Here is a 20,440-nt window from a genome sequence, read left to right on the forward strand (position 1 = left end):
CAAAAATGGTAACGACAAAACTGCCTTTTCAAAGTTATCCTAATATTGAAAATAATTTGGCTGGATAACTTGAAATCAGCAGAAGTCCTAATATGCCAAAATTTAGAATTATTTAATTGGTTTTTTTTTTTTATCTTTCTTGAGGTTTCAAGTAGCAATCCTCATACAGCTCAAGAACCTAAACAAATCATTATTTTGATTTATTTTTTGTCATTATTCCAAATTTAGAATTTCATGGATGGCAAATACTGTACTGTTATTTCCACAAGGACCTAAACCTGATACTGAATCTGAATAAAAAGAAAAGTTAATAAACATCATTGATATGAAAAATAATTATTTCAATTAAAAAAATTAAAATAGTTTTTTAATCAATTAATTAATGTTATTTTTATCCATCACATCTAAATGATGATTATACTAATAATAAGTTGTCCTTATATAGCGCGACAATGCTTAAATAAAGATTATACTAATAATAAGTTGTACTTATATAGCGCGACAATGCTTAAAAAAAGATTATAAATTTAATTAACTGCTCTCCTTGTGCTTAAGCTGGAGAGCTGAAATAAAAGTTTCAAAAGTGCACCATGTTTTGGTAAAAAACATTGGTTCTGTGTACAGTACTGCTCATGTGGTACTGTCACTGACACGTGCGCCTCTTCCTAGCGATTATAAAGCACAGTTCTGTTCCCTAGTCATTTGGTCCACATGCTTTAAGTGTTGCTGCTGGTAATCAGTGCAGGAGCAGGCAACCCCACCAGATACCCATTCATACTCCTGGGTAGAGAAGCAATGCAGATAAAGTGTCTTGCTCAAGGACACAAGTGAAATACACAGCGAGGGATTGAAACCCCGACCTCGAGGTTTGGAAACCAAACCATTCCCGCTGCGCCAAACCACTTCCACATGTTAAAGAATGCAGCTCTTCCAAAGAATGTTAGAGAATGCTTCCCAGTGTACTGTCCAATTCACCCCAGAGAAATCCCACTGGAATCAAGTCTTCATTCCGACTTAATGGGTTTTCTCAGGGGTGTTTTATAACCAAAAACTCTTATCCTTTCAAAATATACAAATTCTTTACTCTGTATGTTGGAATTGGATTTTAGAAAATATTTCCCTCACCATTTGGTTGTTTTTTATTTTTAAGTAGGTTATCAGCCCTCCATTGAATATTAGATTTAGAAATTCTGTTCCTTGCCAATTAGCAGATGTAGTAATACAGTTAATATATCCCTTTGCATAGACATTTAAATTGACTAGGATTAACATTTAAGAATTTTTCTTAGTAAAACATTTGTCAGCAAAAAATGAATTATTTTGATCTGTGTTACCTTGAAAGTCATTACTTGATATTATTAAATCAGCAATTTAATGTTGTTATTTGATTTTGACAGTTTCTAGATTCTACAACAGACAGTATATTTAAATTAAGACTTCTACTGTATATTCCAAAAACAATGACATGAAAATCAAAATATAAGAAACTGTTTGAAGTTTGAAATTTTATAAAAGGGAATCCATGAGGATTTACCTATTAATTGTAAGCTGCAAATCACTAATATTTATAACAAATTATGTAACTCAGTTATAACCAGAAAGCAATCAATAATCTTCCATTCAACTATTCATCCTTTTTCCTAGTTTGAAGTACATGTAAAAAAAGGAAAACATATTATGATATTAATGAAATGATGTTTACAGTACATTGACTGTGTGATTTTTTTTCATTTTTATGTTGAATAGATAAGGGTCACGAATATGTAGACCAATGTCCCAATAAATGTCATAGCAATTGTGCACATCAGTTTAGCATCCTCAATAAAATGACATAAAAAATACACTAACATAAAAAGGGGCTTAAGTGACGATAAAGGAAAACTTAACAAACCGAAACAAAATGCTTTATAATTCTTTCCAAGCTTTCCAAGTCACAAGGTACGCTAGGCACTTGTTATATAAATAATGATGATCTGATCTCATTTTATTGCCAGATTAAAAGTTTAGGATTTAGAAACTTTCCATTATAGTTTTTTTATTTATAATATGACTTCAGCTGGAGGTGAATACAATACTGGTAAATATACTGAGTTTCTGAGGATTTTTGTTTTTTTGTTTTTTTGGGGGTTTTTTTGGGGGGGAGGGGGGTAACAGTGTTTTGAACTGTAATAGATCTACTTAATAAGTAGCAATAAACTCTTTAATTGCTAATAACATCACCAAAATATAACTTACAACTCTTTGATTTAATGGTAATTTGAATTGTGTAAAGCTATTCAGATATGGAAAGCACTATATATAAATGCCAAACATAAGTGTAATTAGAAAGAAAACAGGTAGAGACTACCTATTTTCCATCATTTTCACTTTATTCAAATTCTAATTTTATTAAAGTCAATGGTGACATCATCCATTGTTATATCTCTTGACATAAACCCATGTTGTTGGTTTTTTTCAAAACCACATTTTTGTAAGGATGACCCTTCCAGCATATCCTAGAAGGTCGTTTGGTATTCAGGCGCCCTCTTAAATAAATGAAATAACGAGATGATTTCATCAGTGAAGTCTCTTATGAAGCTTAGGGAGTGGAGTTGTTTTAGTTGTGAGAAAAAGTCCTGCTGTTACAGGAATTGAACCCAAGACACTAGGATTAAAAGGTAAGCATCTTAACCACTAAGCTATTCAACTCCACTCCACATTGTGTGTATGTTTTTTATGTCGATTCCCCTTGATACAAGCATGTGCAGTTCAATCTACATATTGACTTATTGTACAAGACAGACCGAAACACATACTAAAGGCAACAAAGACCTACGTGTATTTTTAGGGCATTGTCAATGCTCAAGTTTTAATCACCTTCAACTTCATTGTCGTTGAAGAGTCTAAAGTTCCAAGTTCGCAAAATATTCAACATTTCGTGCATATTAACATTTTGACCAATAGCATTTTAACAAAAAAAAATTGTTAGAACCTAAAATGCATGTTTTTTTTTTTTTTAAAGTAAACCTACTAATTTCTATGTATACGAATGTGCGTTAGTTGACAACTTTTAATCTATCATGGACAGTCGCCACTTATACTTGATATTCGCCTTATAAGCTAAACATTTGTTTGTGTAAACAATCGTGTGTGTATGTTTGTCTTGTGTAAAGGATTGTCACCAACAAGTATGACAGTCATGATTCACTATTGACAATCCTTGGCACATATTATGTTGTGCGCCCCTAAATATTTAAAATAATAAATAAAAAATAAAATAAAACTTTGACTATGATTATGAATTTTAAATTTTATCCAATTAATTCTACCATTAAAATGCAATTTCATGCAAAAGTTATGGGTCCTGGACAAAGAGAATTGTGGCCCCTGTAATTTCTCTTCAAAACAATTTAAAAAATTAATTTTTGTTATTTTATTTGGTCCAGGACCCTGTGAATATGCTTTGACAGGAGTAGCACAACAATTATTTGATGCACATTTTGATATGTTTTTGCACTACTACTCCCAAACAGCCTAATTTTTAAAATAACTTTTATTTATTTACTTATTTTGGTTGGGGCCTCCAAGTGGTCTTTGTGTTATTCCCTGTCTCAGCCCCAAGTGTGACGCCACACTTCTCACTGCCAAGTAATTCCAGAATGGTATGAATTCAAATTATACAGATGACTATAGGCCTTATAGTCAAATACACCATAACAACAGTAACACTGCACTGGCAAGTTATTGTTAGAATATTTTTACAGCTAGGTCTGTCTAGACTCTTTGTTTATCAATTGTTATCAGTAATGAAAATGGTAATGAAAAAAATATCTTGACCCACTTCAAAGTTGTTGCAACTGTGTAGAGCTCACTAATCGCGTTCCAATAAACTTTGCACTTCAAAAACTTGTCCCATCAAAACAACTGCAGGCCTTGTTCCTTGTAGCTATTTAAAGAACGATTATTTAATTCCACAATGCATCATTAAAAACGAAGAATTGAGAGTTTTAAAGTATGTAAAAGAACGCAAGAAAAATATATAGGTCATAATTAAAATCGTTCAATTTGTAAATAATATTTTTGTTTAAAGTGTATTCACCTTAGAAGCCATACACTACGATTTTTGTTACAATGTTACCTCCTAACTACTCAACCTATATTTTCATCAATACCACCATTCAGTAACAAAAGTAAGTTTTATACTCTCAATTTTCTGTTTAAAAATAGTGCAGTATTCTGTTGGGTTTTTACTTCTTTGAATATGGCATATAATATTAATGGCTAACTTTTTAGAAATCCTGTCTCTAACAAAATTAATGAAACCTAAATAAAAATTCAGGAGATGGCAACAATCAAGTACCTACCCCAGCATCCTACTCCCATGTAAATCCAAAAAGATTTGACAAAAACTAAGACAAATATTTAAGGTTTACATTTTTTCTTGATTGTAATTGTTCTGTAGTGGTAGTGGTTGGTCACACAGAGCGCTTCTGTCTGTCAGCTATAAATTAAGGTTTAAATTCCTAGTAGGTGATTTGCTTGAGTTTTAGGGCAAGGCACTGTATCTACATTTGCATTTCTCCGCCCAAATGTACATTAAATTCACCCAAGTACAATAATGGGTATCTAAATACTATACTATATGTTGACTTTACCACGCACATGTGCTGGTGAGGGGCGGCGCTAGCAGAGGGTCCAGGGGACAAAAGACCCCCCCGTTGGGGACCTCTGGACTCCCCGCTCGGGGAATTTCCAGCAAGGTTGTCGGGGAAAATGAAATGTCAACCACCGAAAGTTCAGGTATGGTTTATACTAATCTGTCAAATTGTAGGGATTAAACTCTTTAGTGCGAGCAGTACCGTATGTGTGAGGTGTGTATATTATCGCGATCGTATAGGTTGCAGGTGGTAGCACCAGATCTTCCCCAAGAGGGGTCTGGAACTTCCGACAGGTGGTTAGTACCCCCGATAGGGGGCCTCCTAACATGGTATTCTATCAAATTATCCTTTTTAAATAAAGAATAGCGTAATCAAGACAATTTTTCCCTGAAGTGGGTGGGGGTGGGGGGAAGAGCTGCTTGGCTTCTTCAAAGGGAGGAGGGGGGGAGAGAGGAGAAATGTGGACCCTTTGTTGGGAGCTTGGACCCCTCTTCAGGGAATTCCTGGCACTGCCCCTGGTGCTGGTTATTTATACATTGGCAGCAATTTCCCCAAGGACCAAAAAAAAAGGTTTGCACTTTGATGGATTGTTACTGTTTTTAATGACCAGGGTAATTTGAATTTTGTAAAGCTATTCAGATATGGAAAGCACTATATATAAATGCCAAACATAAGTGTAGTTAGAAAGAAAACAGGTAAAGACCACCTATTTTTCATCATTTTCACTTTATTTAAATTCTAATTTTAGTATAATTCAATGGTGATATCCTGCAACTACCAATGTTACATTTACCATTCAGTACAATAATTTTTCACATAGTATACACTTTACACTTGGCTTGATTTTTTTTTTAGGTTCGTGTGTAAACGATCAATTGAACTTGTACATCACACAGCGATGAATTCTAGGCTTCAATTGTCATTGGTTGACAAGTCAACTGAAAAATTACTTTCGTAAAACAAGGTTGGTTATAACCCGAAGTTACTTTAAATTCAATATTGAGTAAGAAAAATTAAGGAATTCTTTGAATTAATGGAACCTAATAAACTAAAGAATGAACATTTAATAAGAATATTCTAAGAATCAAGGAACAAAATTAGATGTAGGCCTCAGCAGGAGGCCGACAAAGCCTAGACCTAGATGTGAAATCATCACATCATTTTACCTGTCTGCACTGAACAAAAAGTGTTTAAAGCCTACATTTTTTTCTGAAATTATTTTTAAAATGTTTAATTCTTTGACAAATGTCTATCAAAACACAATAAAAAATAGTCCATCATTAAAAAGACGACAATTGAACTTATAAAGCTGCATGCATCCTACAATATCTGAAACTTATTATACTTAGGTTAAATTTATTGCATTTAAACATTTTTTCAAGCATTAAATCTAATTTTTGTATAGTAATTTTCCTATAGTGTACTATGTGCAGCTCTACTAATTGCTTATTATTATCTTAGCCTCATTCTCATCTAAAACTACAATTACATAATTACTAAAAAAAAAAACTATAACATATACGGTAATAGTACTATGTGCCACCTACTATAATAGGCAAGTGTTCCAATGCATAGAAAATGATTATCCCCACCTCCTCCACAGTTATTAAATAAACAAAAAGCCATGACAAATTTAAAACATCTCATACTTCCAAGGGAATATTCCTAATTCTAAGCTACTGTAGTTAGTTCTGCTCCGAATTCATTCCAAGGTCCTTCACACAACCTACCAGGTACCCATAGTCCTGGGTGGAGAGTGACATACTGTCGAAGACCACTAGATGACCAACACGGGACTCACAACCAATTCAGGCTGAAAATTATGGCACATGGAAATGTGATGCAGAATTCATAAATCATTGCTGCATTTGCTTTTACAGATAAAAAGGTAGTATTAGGCCTATTGGAAATATTTAATGAGTAAAGCTGCACAGTAACTTAATGGGATGAAATGCTCGCCTTCAAAATCTAGAATTCTGGGTCCAACTCCTATCAAAACCTACTTCTCTATTTCCTAACTTCAAAAGAATATCCTGAAAGAGTTACTCACTATCGGATAATAATGAAAAAAAATGAGATAAATAAATAAAAATGCAACATACAGAATACATCATTGGTTGTAGCAAATGATTCAGTTGACATAATTTATGGGCTATTGCTAACCTTTAATTCAAAATTAATTGGTTTAGGAAATTCACTTCATTAATTGCTAGAGATGTAACCAATTACAGAAATTATATTGCCATGACCTCCTTACACATATGATTTCGGCAATTATTAATGGCAAACGCTCGATATTCTTTGGGTCGGTTCAACATTGGATTGGTTCACAGGGTTCCAAGACCAGCGATACATTTGTGTCCGCTTATTAATGTGTATATTGTGACTAAAGGTTTGACCCAAAACCACTAATTTCACCAGGGTTACATCAATCAAAATGGTAATTTGTCATGAAATATTTTTTATAGCTATTATTTATTACTCAATCAAGATACTGTTTTATAGCCTTACTGTAGATAGTTATTGTAAGCTAACTTATACAGTACAGATGTTTACATTATTTAACACCCCCTACCTTAATAATTACCATAATTTAATCATACATAATTGTGACCAAATCTGGCAAAATCAGACGCATGTTGTCAAAAACTAAAGCCTTCAAATCAGCTAAAATTCCAATGTTTTGACAAACTTACAGTAACACATGTTGGACTGAAAATATAAATTATATCTTCACCAACTGTCATCGTGTTTTCGCGCAAGTTTGTTCATTGATATCTGACCTTCATTTGATGGCCAGTATTTACCTGTAGTGAGACGGTGATATCCTAGCTAGCTACGTACGAAAGACAGGGGTGCGGTGTAACATACCCAACGCGTGCGCAAACCCTAGGTTTTTCCTACGCATTTACTACGTGTAGACTATGTTAATCCTATGCGTAGCCTAGGAAGCATATGCCTAGGAAAAGATGCAGTAATCTTTCTGTACTCTAATGCATGTTGGACTGAAAATATAAATTATATCGTCACAAATTGTTATCCGTTTTTAACCATTTTTACATCACTTATTAGCTTTTTACCTCCAGATTATATAGGTCTAATAATGTCATTGTGTTTTATGGTACTTAGCATCTTTCTAAATTCCACAATGTTATATAGCGATCAAAGAGCTATTACATGCATAGGTGGATAATTATTTTCAGTTACCTTAAAATCCTATTATCAGAGCCATTGTTTATCATAATACATTATTTTGTTTTAATTATCAAATCAGATTATCTTGATGTTTACAATATATTAGGGAGCTTTCGATTTGTTTGACGATGCGATGCTAGAACGGAATCACTCATGCGTGTCCCTCCTACTGGGAGTCCTACTTCTCTGCATATGTAGATTAGGCCAAATTAAGACCTGCAATAGAATCCACGTGAGGATGAAAACTTTAGTGACGTCATTATGTTTTACGTAACAATGTCGCCATGCAAAAGGCTCAATATTACTGAGTAAAGCGAAACACTTCCTACACAACAACTGAAGGGGGTCATAACTTTTATCCATATACATTTATCTTGGTATGTTTAATGTCCCAGTGTGAGAATGAGAAATGTTAAATTTGGAGATTTTATACAGTATGGAATTAGGCTTTTATTGTAAGACCACTAGTTTTGGGCTCAAGTTTTAGACTGCCCACTTGGGTGCTTAGTCGAAGCATTTGAATCCTTGCTGTCTCCCTCCACCCAAGAGCATACAGCAAACACTGGTTTCACTGCCATATTAACTGCCATGTTTTAATACTCCCAAGGAGATGATTATTTTTTCATAAAGTGTTCGATCCCTTGACCCGGGAAATAAGGTGAGCCTTGACACACCAACAATAAATAGATGAGTGCAGTACAAGCAAGCGTACTCCAACCAAACTTATCTACTACTATTACTTTCCTTAAATTCACTCCTGCTTTTACATTTTAGTGCATGCATATCTAGATTTTGTAATTAATTCTGTAATTCCAAATGTAAAATTTAAAGATAAACTCTTATATTACATTATATTACATTTATTAATTTACTTTTATTGATTGCATATTTTACTTTTGTTCTGTATAACAATACATAATTAAATTCTACAATGAAAATTTCTTGTTTTACATTAATTAGTTGAGTTATGTTTAAAAATTGTTGTTACTTTTGTGTGTCAAACTGAACCACTTTGGAAACCAGTACATTGTATTGAAAGTGTATTTCAGAATAAAGAAAGAATAAATAAATAGATACAGAAATGGTGCAGATATACTTAGGTACTGTATACTAAGTCTCAGTTATAATTTCTATATAGTAAAAGCATACCATCACTATTATTATGTCTAGTTCAATCACAACAGAATACTCCACTTAAATAAAAGCCCCTCCCCTCCCCTCCTCCCCCCCACAAGAAGGCGAATTTATTTTCTGTTCAGCTGAATAATTCATAATGTACATGCTGTAAACTAATTGACATGAATGACATTCCCCTAATTAGAGCTAATTACAATACAATATGAATCTGCATCTATTGACCAGGATAACAAACTAAAAGCAGAGCAGGTGAACACAAGAACATTATCATAACCGATTTTCAACCATATACTACAATTTCGCACATGTGAGTGATTGTGGTTGTGGTGCAAACTCTTCAAGCTTTTTAGGCTCACTATTTGGAATCCCAAGGCTGTGTAATTCATTCATGTCCTTTGGCATATCTACTCTCTCCCCAGAGAAGCGTGAGGGTGCACATAATGCATCTTTGCTTATATTATGGATCTGATAACCAATGGGTATAATAATGTTTTAAGCATTTGACTGTCTTCGCTTGTTAAATTCTGTGACTCAACACTTTAAAAGGATGAAATAAACTATGCGTCACTTTATAAACCCATTAATAGGGTTGATAATGAAGTCGAGTTGGTTAGATAGGAGAAATTAGGATTAGAGCCACTGGGCAATGTGATTTGAAGGGCAGAATCTACAAATATCCCTGCAGGCTTCTGCACCCTTCTTTTCTTTTAATGTCTAACTCTGTCCACACTAGATTATTAAATTTCATGTGATAAAGACCCATGATCATACCCATATGGGTGTGAAATGATGAGATCATTATGCCCATATGTGCAAATCACATAAACTTATTGCATAAAACGTTATTAGTATGAAGAGATCTTTGGTTTAGAATATGTCATCTTTGTGGTGTATATTCATTCATTCATAAGACACTTATTTACTTCCATACAATATAGTTTTTAGGCCTTATCTAAATTATTCAAAAAATAAATAAAACACAAATAGATCTAATTAACATCTATAGGTATAACATATATTTTGGTTACCATTACTACGATTACTATTATGATTCACTGTACCATTATTATTAATAATTAATTATAACATTAAGTGTACATTAAACCCCTTTCTTCAGGCTCCATCTGCCTAATTAGGAAAAAAATACTTGGAGGCTTATCCACAACAAGGGGTTATACAAATGACGTAAGCAGATCAGGGAAATTTATTACCTCTTTAAATTAACATAATTAAGGTAAGAATGATTAGAAGAAGTACACAATTCTCTAATGGAGATGTACAACTTATGAACACAAGAAGAGCAGTAATAGAATCGAACCAGGAACCAATGATTTTCATGATTCAGAGCACACTCAGTGGCTACCACTGGATGTTGATTGAATCTTTGATTGGATGACTGATTGATTAGATAATAGGACTGACTGATTGATTGATAGACAATAGACTTTATTTCTCTAAACGGACCTCTTTCAGGGTAAGAGAGAACATTCAGCTTCTTGGAAACAAAAATATATATAATTAACGAGGTGCGGACACCACACTTTCGCAACAGAATGTACAAAACTAAAATAAGCTCATAATTTTCGAAACAAAATTGGCGAGATTAGACTCTTTGTTATTACTTGTGTTAAATAACTGGTACATTTTCATGACATTGGGTCTGGTGTAATAGTACTTTTTTATAAGTCGCTCCCGTTCAATATTTAACAGTGGACATACAAATAAGTAATGAAATTCGTCACCCACATTATTAAGATTACATAGCATACATTTGATATCAATATCATGACAGAGGTATCTTTTATGAACCGGTAGCTTATGATTACCACATCTAAACCTACATAAATCAATTCTATCCTTATTGGGTAGCATGATTAGTGTTTGAACTCAAGTTCGGATTTAATATTTCTATAATTTTCACACATCCTATTACTGTTTAAATCAGACAGCCATCTTGTTTCAATACATAATCTAATCGTAATCCAATGCTTTTGACTATCCATTTTTTATTTAGATAATTACATTCATTCCATACATAGGACATACCACAATTGTCAAGTACACTTTTAATCTTACTTGTCCATTTTGAAATGTATGTACCCTGATCATGTAATCTCTTTAACAGCTTAAACATAATATTTGACAGTTTACTCTGTTTACCCTCCAAAATACGAACCCAGAAAATTAATATTCTTTTCTCAATTGTCACTTGGAATTTTGATCTACCTACTTCACCCAAGACCATACTGTTGGGAGTAGATTTATTTAGTTTTAAGATATTTTTCAAAAATCTTCTATAAAACACTTCAATCTGCTCTAATTTTTGAAACCCCCAGACCTCACAGCCATAAATGAGGATAGGTTATTGATGATTGATTATGATTCATTCACTCATTCTTTCATTAGATGATTATTTAAATTATATGATTAAATGATTTACAGTATTTATTTAATTGATTGATTGCCTTAATAACTAATTAACTGATTATGTGATTCACATTTTTATTGATTTATTGGATAATAATTATAATATTTTGGTCTCATTAATTTTAGCATTAATAATAATATTATCATATGCTAATGTGACTTACTTTTCATCTTTCTGGAGTTGGTTGTAAACACGCTTGTGCTGGGCATACACGACCTCCATCTGCCGATGGACCGCCTCAGAGTACGAATCGTACGAGTTACATCTTGGTCGCATTGTCTGTGGTGAATCACCTTGAGTGGCAGCATCCATTGGTAGATAACCACCATCAGCCATAGTTGTAAAACAGTGGAAAGAAACAGCACCTAAAGAGATGGTTAAAAAACAAAAGATTTAAATAATTACAATAATAATAATAATAATAATAGCTATAATGCCTGGTTATTAATATATAATGTAGAACCTACTAAGGCAAAACATGCTTGACATGTGTTTTACATAACCATAAGAAGGAATGTTTTGGAGTTTTTTAACTTTCTGAAAAATGTTTTACCCTGATTCTGGATTAGTTCAACCGTCTTGTTGTCACTATTGTTATAAATTTATTAGATGTTTCGGTGACTGAATTAAATAAATAAATTATTTGTTGAATGGCTGATTGACTGATTAGAAAAATGATTAATTGATTGGTTGATTAATTCATTAATTCACTGGTTGATAAGAGGAGCTATCTACACTTTGCCCTGACCCAAACATAACAACATTGAATTCTGAGCTTATTTCAATTAAAAAATAACAAAACAAAAAAAAAACAAAAAAAAGATTTCAATTAAATATAGTACAGTATATCACATATGGGATCAATGATTGATTAAACAGTTTATACCATATTCAGCCCATGATGGCTTTCCTTTTCTAATAGTTAATTCAGTCAGTGTATACTGTATGTTATATAACCATATGTTACATTGCATTTGTTTCACAAGCTTATTATAGCTACTATAGTACTGTATAAATTGACGAGACAAAAATTTTGAGTGCTTGTGAGAAATTAGGAATTGCGACAAACAGAGGGTTTTGCCAGAGCCGGTCACATTTTCCTATAACTTAAATAATTACAGTGATTACATACAATTTAAATGTCTATGTAAAGAATACATTCCTGAACAATATCGATTTAGTGTTATATAATACAAAAAAAAGAATAAATCTTTAAATAATTTTGAATTGAAGGCTACTGGCTTAAATATACAATTGTAAGGAATTCAAAAATTGTTGATTGTAATTTACAAGCTTTATTTACTGCATTTTTTAATATCAACCAGCAAGAGTAGTAAAGAGTAAGAAACTGCACAAATAATAAACAGTGCAGATACTAGTGTTGAGATATTAATCCCTATATATTGATGCGGTCCACAGTATGCTTAGCTACAATAATGCACAGCTAAAATAAGGCCTTGTACTCTGCTGTTGTAGTTATGCAAATATTGTAGGTCAAAAAATGACTACTGTAAACCAAGACAAAATATGTAGTGGTCGTCAACAATGCCAACATTATATTATTTAAAATATGATAATATTTAGAGATCATGCAATATGGTAATAGTGAATAAATTTAATATCTCATTATGGTACAAAAAATAAAGTAAACTAAAAGAAAAAAAGGAATATTATATTTCTGGAAAATTCCATGACAGTTGTATAATATATTATTTATTTTTTAAAGTAAAACAAATGCTTAGTATTGACCTCTAATAGAAACAAGGTCAGGTGCATTCTCAATATTAAAGAGAATGAAAAAAAAAGTCAAATAAAAAATTATTGATGACATTTGTGACGACTGAGTTTTCATTGTGAAATGAACTTTATGGTTAAAATGCTTGTTTTCCAATCCAATTCCAGGGTCTCTGGTTGAAATCCAGCAACCTGGATTTTTTCACCCAACATGCTCCACACCAATCACTTGGCATCGCATAGAGACTTAGGTCCTGTTTTAATTCTAACCATATACCTGGTCAATTTGGCCAAAACCTTTACAAAATGTATCTACAATTAGACTGACCACACAAATCTTATCTACTGGTCGTTTAGCCATGGACTCGGTAAAACCTAAGTACCGGTACTTCAATAGTGTGAACAGTTCAAATTTATCAAAGGTATTTAGGCCTACTTTCTCTTTTGGTCAAAATTTATCCAATGTGAACAGGGCTTATGCTTATCGTGAGAGTTCTCACTTGCTGTTGAATGCAAATAATTATTGGAGAAAAAATCTCTCTTGAGATTTAATTTTATATTTACAGGTCACACAGTAATGGAGAATGACTTAACAAATTTAACAAAATTAATTTAAAAAAAATAAAAATGTTAACTTTAAACTAATTTTAACTTTAATGTTATACTTAACAATTTACTAGCTATTAATTTATTATATATATATAATAATAATAATAATAATAATAATAATATTTATTTCAGATTTCTGTTCAATGCGCTTTAGATAAAAAGATAGAATACAATATATAATAGGCAACATTATATACTGAAATTACAAAAATATTATATGGAATACTACAAAAATATACTTATTATTATTAATTACATTATTAAAATAATTTAAAAAAATCAAAATTCAGTAAAAAAGTAACTAATTACATATACATATATATAATATACAATATATAATTTAGATCTTACAGTACCTTAATGACGCGATCAGCTGGGTGATGTGCTATAGCACCGACCAACAGACAACAAACAAATAGCCAGCCACAAGAAGTGAGACTGTCCCAGTGTTAAGTGGCCTCTGCCTGACCCTGTATCTATTCAATGGGGCTAAAGCCAACAATCAACAGGAATCCTTCCCTGAATTTGCTAAATGCTGCAAATGAGAACAGTGCTCTGTTGCAAACGACCAATCAGACACAGAGTGGGGGATTACTCCAACAGCCAATGAATGCTCTATCTCAGATTCTGATAAGTTGAAATAAAATGCATCTTCCTGCAAGAAGGAATTACGCCTTAATCTCGCACACACTTAATACTGTCATTTTGAACAGAGATCTCAATACATAACATTGTATGAAAAAAAGCCTTAATGCTTAAAACTGTACGCATTATGATGTCAAGGAAAAAGACATTTCATACAACATAGCTACTTACTGCAAGCATCTCGCAAAAAGAAAGAAAAAACATCATTTCAAGTACGAGAGTGTGTTTTACAGTACAAACCAAAGCCACGATATATTTTTCCATTGGACTTAACATAAATGGTTTGATGAGACTTTTTTATGATAAATAGATCTATGTTTGGCTTCCAAATGAAAAAGAAAGAATTTGTTTGATCAGACATACAGTATTAGATTTAGTCTGACCAAACTTTGTCTTTTGTTTCTGACAAAAAAAATGATAAAAAGCCTTAATTTATAGTTGAAAAATAAATCCCTGTTTGATTAAATAGCCCCTGAAAAGTGTTTGTATCAAACATTGGATCTATAAATAAATTAACTTGGCCTTCTGACGAACTAACAGACCCTACAGATCAGTTTTGAGAAATTTCATAGTTTAAAGTTAATAATAAATAAAACATCAAATACAATAATTCTAAAATCGATTAAATAAGCATTTGAAACCTCTACATTATCAAACCTTTTTGTGGCTTCACCCACAGAGCCAATTTCAAAAGATTTAAAGCCCACCCAACAATGACCACTTTGCTATTGTCGGGTACATCAGCTTTCCTGTTGGGGACATCGGACCCCCACCCCCGTTGGGCAAATCCTGGCTCAACCCCTGTATTCATCAAATGATTGGAAAAAAAAATATATTGCATTCTTCAGTAATTTCAATTGAAAGAAAGCAAATAACTCAAAAATATAAAACACAAGTAACAGACTGAGAAAAGATGTCTACACCAAATAAAGTAATGTGATGAATAAAAACAATTTAAAGAACTGAACACTTTGAACTATATACTTTTGAACTCTGTTGTTTCGTCTTTAATCTGCATAGATTTCTAGTTTAAATGTTTTCAAATTATTACAAACTTCAGTTACACAAATACCATATTTATTCCAATAAACACCACAGAGCGTTTACTGTTGAGAAGGATTTTTCAGGAGGCGTATATTCGAGGGAGGCATTTATTCGAAGGAGGCATTTATTCGAGGGAGGCATTTATTTTTTTGTGTAAAATGGATACGTATATACTCACGTATAATTACTGCCAAAATGTGTTATTGCAAGACTATAAAGACTTATTGATATTGCACTACATTTTAATAATGATTTTATATTCTTTGAAATTTTTCCAGTCACACAATTCAGCATATGATGCAATGGATTGTTTTTTTACGTGATTTTTACGCAATAAATACTGAATACCCAAATATATTAACTATTGATCTGGAGAAGAACATTAATAGAGTGTGAAGAGCTTCCATTATTTTTGTTTACAGTCACATGAGGGTGTTTATTCAAGGTATAAATAAAAACCCCCGGGGCGTCCTGGGTGCTTATTCCAAATGAGGCTTTGAAGGGGGGTGTTTATTCAAGGGGAGAGTTTATTCAAAGCAGATGTTTGGATAAACACTATATTTTCAATATAAAAGAAAAATACCAATTCCAGATTAATATTCTTTAGATGAAATACCTGAATAGTTTGTTAAAAAAAAAAAATTTGATTAATTAATCTATTATTGCTTAGACTCCGGTTAATGTGGTGATCAGGCACATGAAGAGCATTCATTTTTTCCTCTTTTAAATGACCTCATCACATTTCATAAACTTTGTCCATCATGACTTCTACCACCCAGAATCAACAGTTTGAAGAATATCCCCATATTCAGAGACATTGCACAAAACAAAAAGAAATGAAAACAAATAATCCAAGAAATAGCAACAAAAAAAAAAGCGCCAAGGCATGTAAGTTAAGCAAAAGTCAAGCAAAATAAAAAAATAAAATTAGTAAATAGTGGTTAATATTAATAAAGTCCATGCTAACTTACATAGTACCAACCCCTCTATAGTAAACTACATTAAATTCTAGTGGTTCATTTTTGGGGGTTTTTTTCTCACAAAATTTTATCCATCAACATTTCTTTATAGTCACATAATTAAATGTGAGACTAGGCTCCTTGTTACAGTCACATAAAAATAAAGTAGACTCGCTGTAGTAGTACATAAAAATATAACATAAAAAAAAATGCTCTAGATAAACAACATCGGATCATAACAAAAATAAAAAATATCAAGCTGGAATTTTTAAAAGACATGGGAAGGGGGATAAGCAGTATCAACAAACCATGAAATTTCAAAAATTGATTTTCTGTCAGTAAAAAACATCAGAAACCATACTCCAGCAGTTGACTGTGAAAATGAATGAAAATCACAAAAGTAATTAAACGGAAATAATTTTAAAACTCTTGCTAAAGGTGATTGATGGTCAATTGATTGACAACAGATTTACACATTACAATCAATGATAAAGGCTAAACTTTACATACAACACAAAACTCCCAGCCCCACCAATCCAGTGAAAATAGAAGCTTGCGAGTTTGCAAGGCTTGTGCACTCATTTTTAGTATGCCACGCAAAAGGACACAATCATTTTGAGCGAAAAAGAAGCAAACATAAGCAGAATCTGAGCTGATACAAGGATGGTAGATGGTAGCTCAGCTGTATTTTACACTTCATGTCCAGCAGGCTTAATCCCGGATATACCAGCACAGATTAATGTACAAAAACAGTCCACTTGAAGTATTAGCATTGTTGCAGAAATATGAAGTGTTCAGAAAATAAAAGGCTTGAGAGGCAGTTACCAGATTACCGTAGCAATGAACTCTCACAAATCAATATTCAATTCCGAAGGTCATTAGTCACATAACTAATTGAATGAATTAATGAAACATAAGAGATTTCTTGCTGTTTATACCAATAAGAAAGAAAATATTATTAACAGCTTATGAGAAGCAAATAATTAATGGTTTGGCCACCAACGACACATTTGAAATCAATCCAAATTATAGAATTAAATTTATTCAATCAGCTAGGGGAATGTACTATCTAAACAGCAAATCACTGTATATTTATATTTTGGTTTTGAAATTGTAACATCAATGCTGATATTATTAGATTTGATGGTAGGGGATTTATTTAGAGGTAGATATTCCAATATTTCAAAGGGGATATTCATGAATTTACTCATTCATAAGTGGGAGGGGGAGGAAAGACTAGATAAGGTCACCCTGGGGCCTCAGGTGGGATGTAGTGGCAGAGCACCAATGGAGGTCTGGAGTGAAGCCCAGAAACTTTGGCAATTCTCAGAATTAGGAGTTTTAGTCAATACCTACTGATGTGACCTGAAACAAATTTTAATGAAAATATAAGTATTAAATCAAAATATAGACAATATAAATTTAACTAACCGAAATGTGTCCAACAGAAACTTGAAGATATAAATGGATCTGTTACCAAATCTGGGGAGAAAAAAATTAAAATATTTAATAAAATAATAAAGTGCTTGTTTAAAAGAATCAACTAACTTATTAACTTGTAACAAATCACAAAAATATTAATTAAAATCTTCTTTTGTCTAAGCCACAACAAAAAGATTTGATTTACGTAAAGCAAGTTTTAGCAAATTTACCAAATAGGTGTTTAAATTACTGAACTGATGTTTTCAAAAGTGGAATGGATCAAAGGTTTTTCATGTACATATGACATTACTTAAAAAAGGCCCAACGTCTATCCATGCCGAAGTTGAGGCTCTGGGGGGGGGGGGAAGCTGAATTAGACAAGAATGTTTGACAATCTCATCAAGTCCAAGCGATCATAAGGCCAGCTCAAATGGCATCATTCTACGGCCACCTCAGACAGCGTCGTACGACATAAGGGACATTTTAAGCTGTTGTGAGAAATATTAAACATGTTCAATATTCTATGAGGCGACTCTACCCAACACAAACCATCGCGTCTGTGTTAAACTCACACAGACCCAACGCAACAACAAATTGCTGTGGGCTGCATTACACAATGCTTTCTGAGTTAGCTTTCAACAGTGAAGCTCTGGTGGAGAAACTAGAAAAAATTAGGGCATATAAAGCTGTTATCACTGATGATTATTTTTATTTATTTATTTATTTAATTCTGTCTTTTGTGTGATTACACTTTCAGTGACGTAGCACTGGTATCACAAGTGGATCACAAGTAAAAAGAAAACCAAAATGAAACAAAGAAATTGAACTTAAAACAAAACTAATGAGTTAAAGAAAAACAATATGTACATAAATATAAAAACTACTGCATCTAAAACAAAATTACTTAAAACTTACAACAAAATTGAAAAGGAAAAGGCAAAAAGAAAAATCTGTAAAATTTTGATTCAATATTTTGTCTAGAAGAGAGTAATTAGCTAGTGTTAAATTATATACTGCATCGTTTAAATGATTTTCAAAAGACTATATACAAAGTTCATCATATATCGTTTTAATTTCATTTGGAAGGCTGTTCCATGCTTTAGTTCCACAATATAAAAATGTACTTTTGTCTTGTACCCAATTCCATTTTTGTTTAATCATGTTGTTATTAGACTTATTCCTAGTACATTGAGGGTGATTACTGTTATTAAATATAGATTTATTACATAAGTAAGATGGAGCCTTTTCTTTTAGACATTTGAAAGTTAATATAGAAGATGTTCATTCCATGTCGACCAATCTGATCCATCCCAACTCATTCATGATTGTAAGAATTGGAGTATGAATGTCAACAGATAAAAGAATTCTTCCTAGCCTATTTTGAAGAATTTTAAGTGATTATTGGTTGTATTGGACCAAATGCAATCACAATAATCAAATAGCGGCATTACAGTTGCATTTGACAACATATTTGTAGTTTTAAAGGAAGGTATTTGAAATTTTAGAAGACATATTATCAATACACAAGTCCCAAGTATAAAAAATGCACCGATATAGCCAGGCATACTTGAGGCCGACATTGGGTTTGACTTGTCCAGCGGTGGCTCAAGCCTCTTTTCCTGGTGCCACACTGGTGACACTGCTGGTCATTGCCTGGATGACATCGCTTCATTATCTCATGATATTCATGATTTCCACTTTGCTATTCACAGCCAATCACAGACGTGGCCGAGAAATCACAATTTCTTTCTATTTTAGCAGGTAAAGTAGCTTGAAATGCATGAATGAGTAAAAAACAGTAGAATTTAACCACTATTTCCTCAATAAATTAGTATATTTTTGTTTGCTATTAAATTGTGAATCAAACCAATTATGTATTCCTGCGATAGTTTGGGACATTTGATTTGGCGACATAACTAACTCCACTTCAGGGATAGCTAGGCCTATACAGCCATTTTTTTAAGCGGCTGATCCTAGCATACTGTACGTTTACGTTGGATACTTAAAAGAATCCCTCAGTTGAGACTTGACAACTAGGAATACTGTACTTAGTGTGCACTAAAACTAAGCCTTAGGCTAGGCTGGCCGACATCACAACAACGAAATTAATAATAAACAAAACAAATACCCTACCACCACATGACGGATATTGTACACGGCATTCTTTTCTTCACTCATGTCTCAATCAGTCACTGAGACAACATTGCAAAAACCCACAAATAATGAAAGCCTGGATATGCCCTTATCTCCTACCTAGTAAAATCGATGTCATGCCTTGCAGGCTCGGTGAATCTAGGAGATCCTACAAATGTGATAAATATACCACTGCGGTGGTGTTGTTACTAAATTGCAAACATCACACCTCATAAGGCCTACGTAGCAAAATATGGTAGCTGTCAATATCACTTCAAATTTCGAAGTAATCATATCCACTGACACTATACCTAACACTTCCCAAGGTCTGGACTACCTATATAAAACTTTTGCAAAATTAAAAGATAGCATACATTACAACTTTTATTGATGTTTTGCCGTTCCGTATTTCCCACACTTGCCGTGTTTATATTTTGTTTTGTACTAAACACTACTGACGAGGGCGCTCTTCGCATTTTGAGGCATTGGACACAACG

The 20,440-nt window shown here is 32.7% G+C and overlaps 1 protein-coding gene across 1 annotated transcript in view; it reads right to left on the minus strand.

The window, feature by feature from the left end:
* The window catches only part of LOC117100463 (multidrug resistance-associated protein 5-like), a 68,383-nt gene extending 48,151 nt beyond the window's left edge, over positions 1 to 20,232 (minus strand). The window contains exons 1-3 of the mRNA XM_033240165.1: positions 20,064 to 20,232; positions 17,820 to 17,870; positions 11,561 to 11,762 (exon numbers count right to left, since the gene is read on the minus strand). Coding sequence (XP_033096056.1) covers positions 11,561 to 11,762; positions 17,820 to 17,870; positions 20,064 to 20,082 — 272 coding nt within the window. The 5' untranslated portion in view covers positions 20,083 to 20,232. The remainder of the gene's footprint in view (positions 1 to 11,560; positions 11,763 to 17,819; positions 17,871 to 20,063) is intronic.
* Positions 20,233 to 20,440: the final 208 nt, after the last annotated feature.

Source organism: Anneissia japonica, unplaced genomic scaffold, assembly GCF_011630105.1.
Source record: "Anneissia japonica isolate Jap-2015-1 unplaced genomic scaffold, ASM1163010v1 scaffold685_len2926416_cov193, whole genome shotgun sequence".
In the NCBI taxonomy this organism is placed as follows: domain Eukaryota; kingdom Metazoa; phylum Echinodermata; class Crinoidea; order Comatulida; family Comatulidae; genus Anneissia; species Anneissia japonica.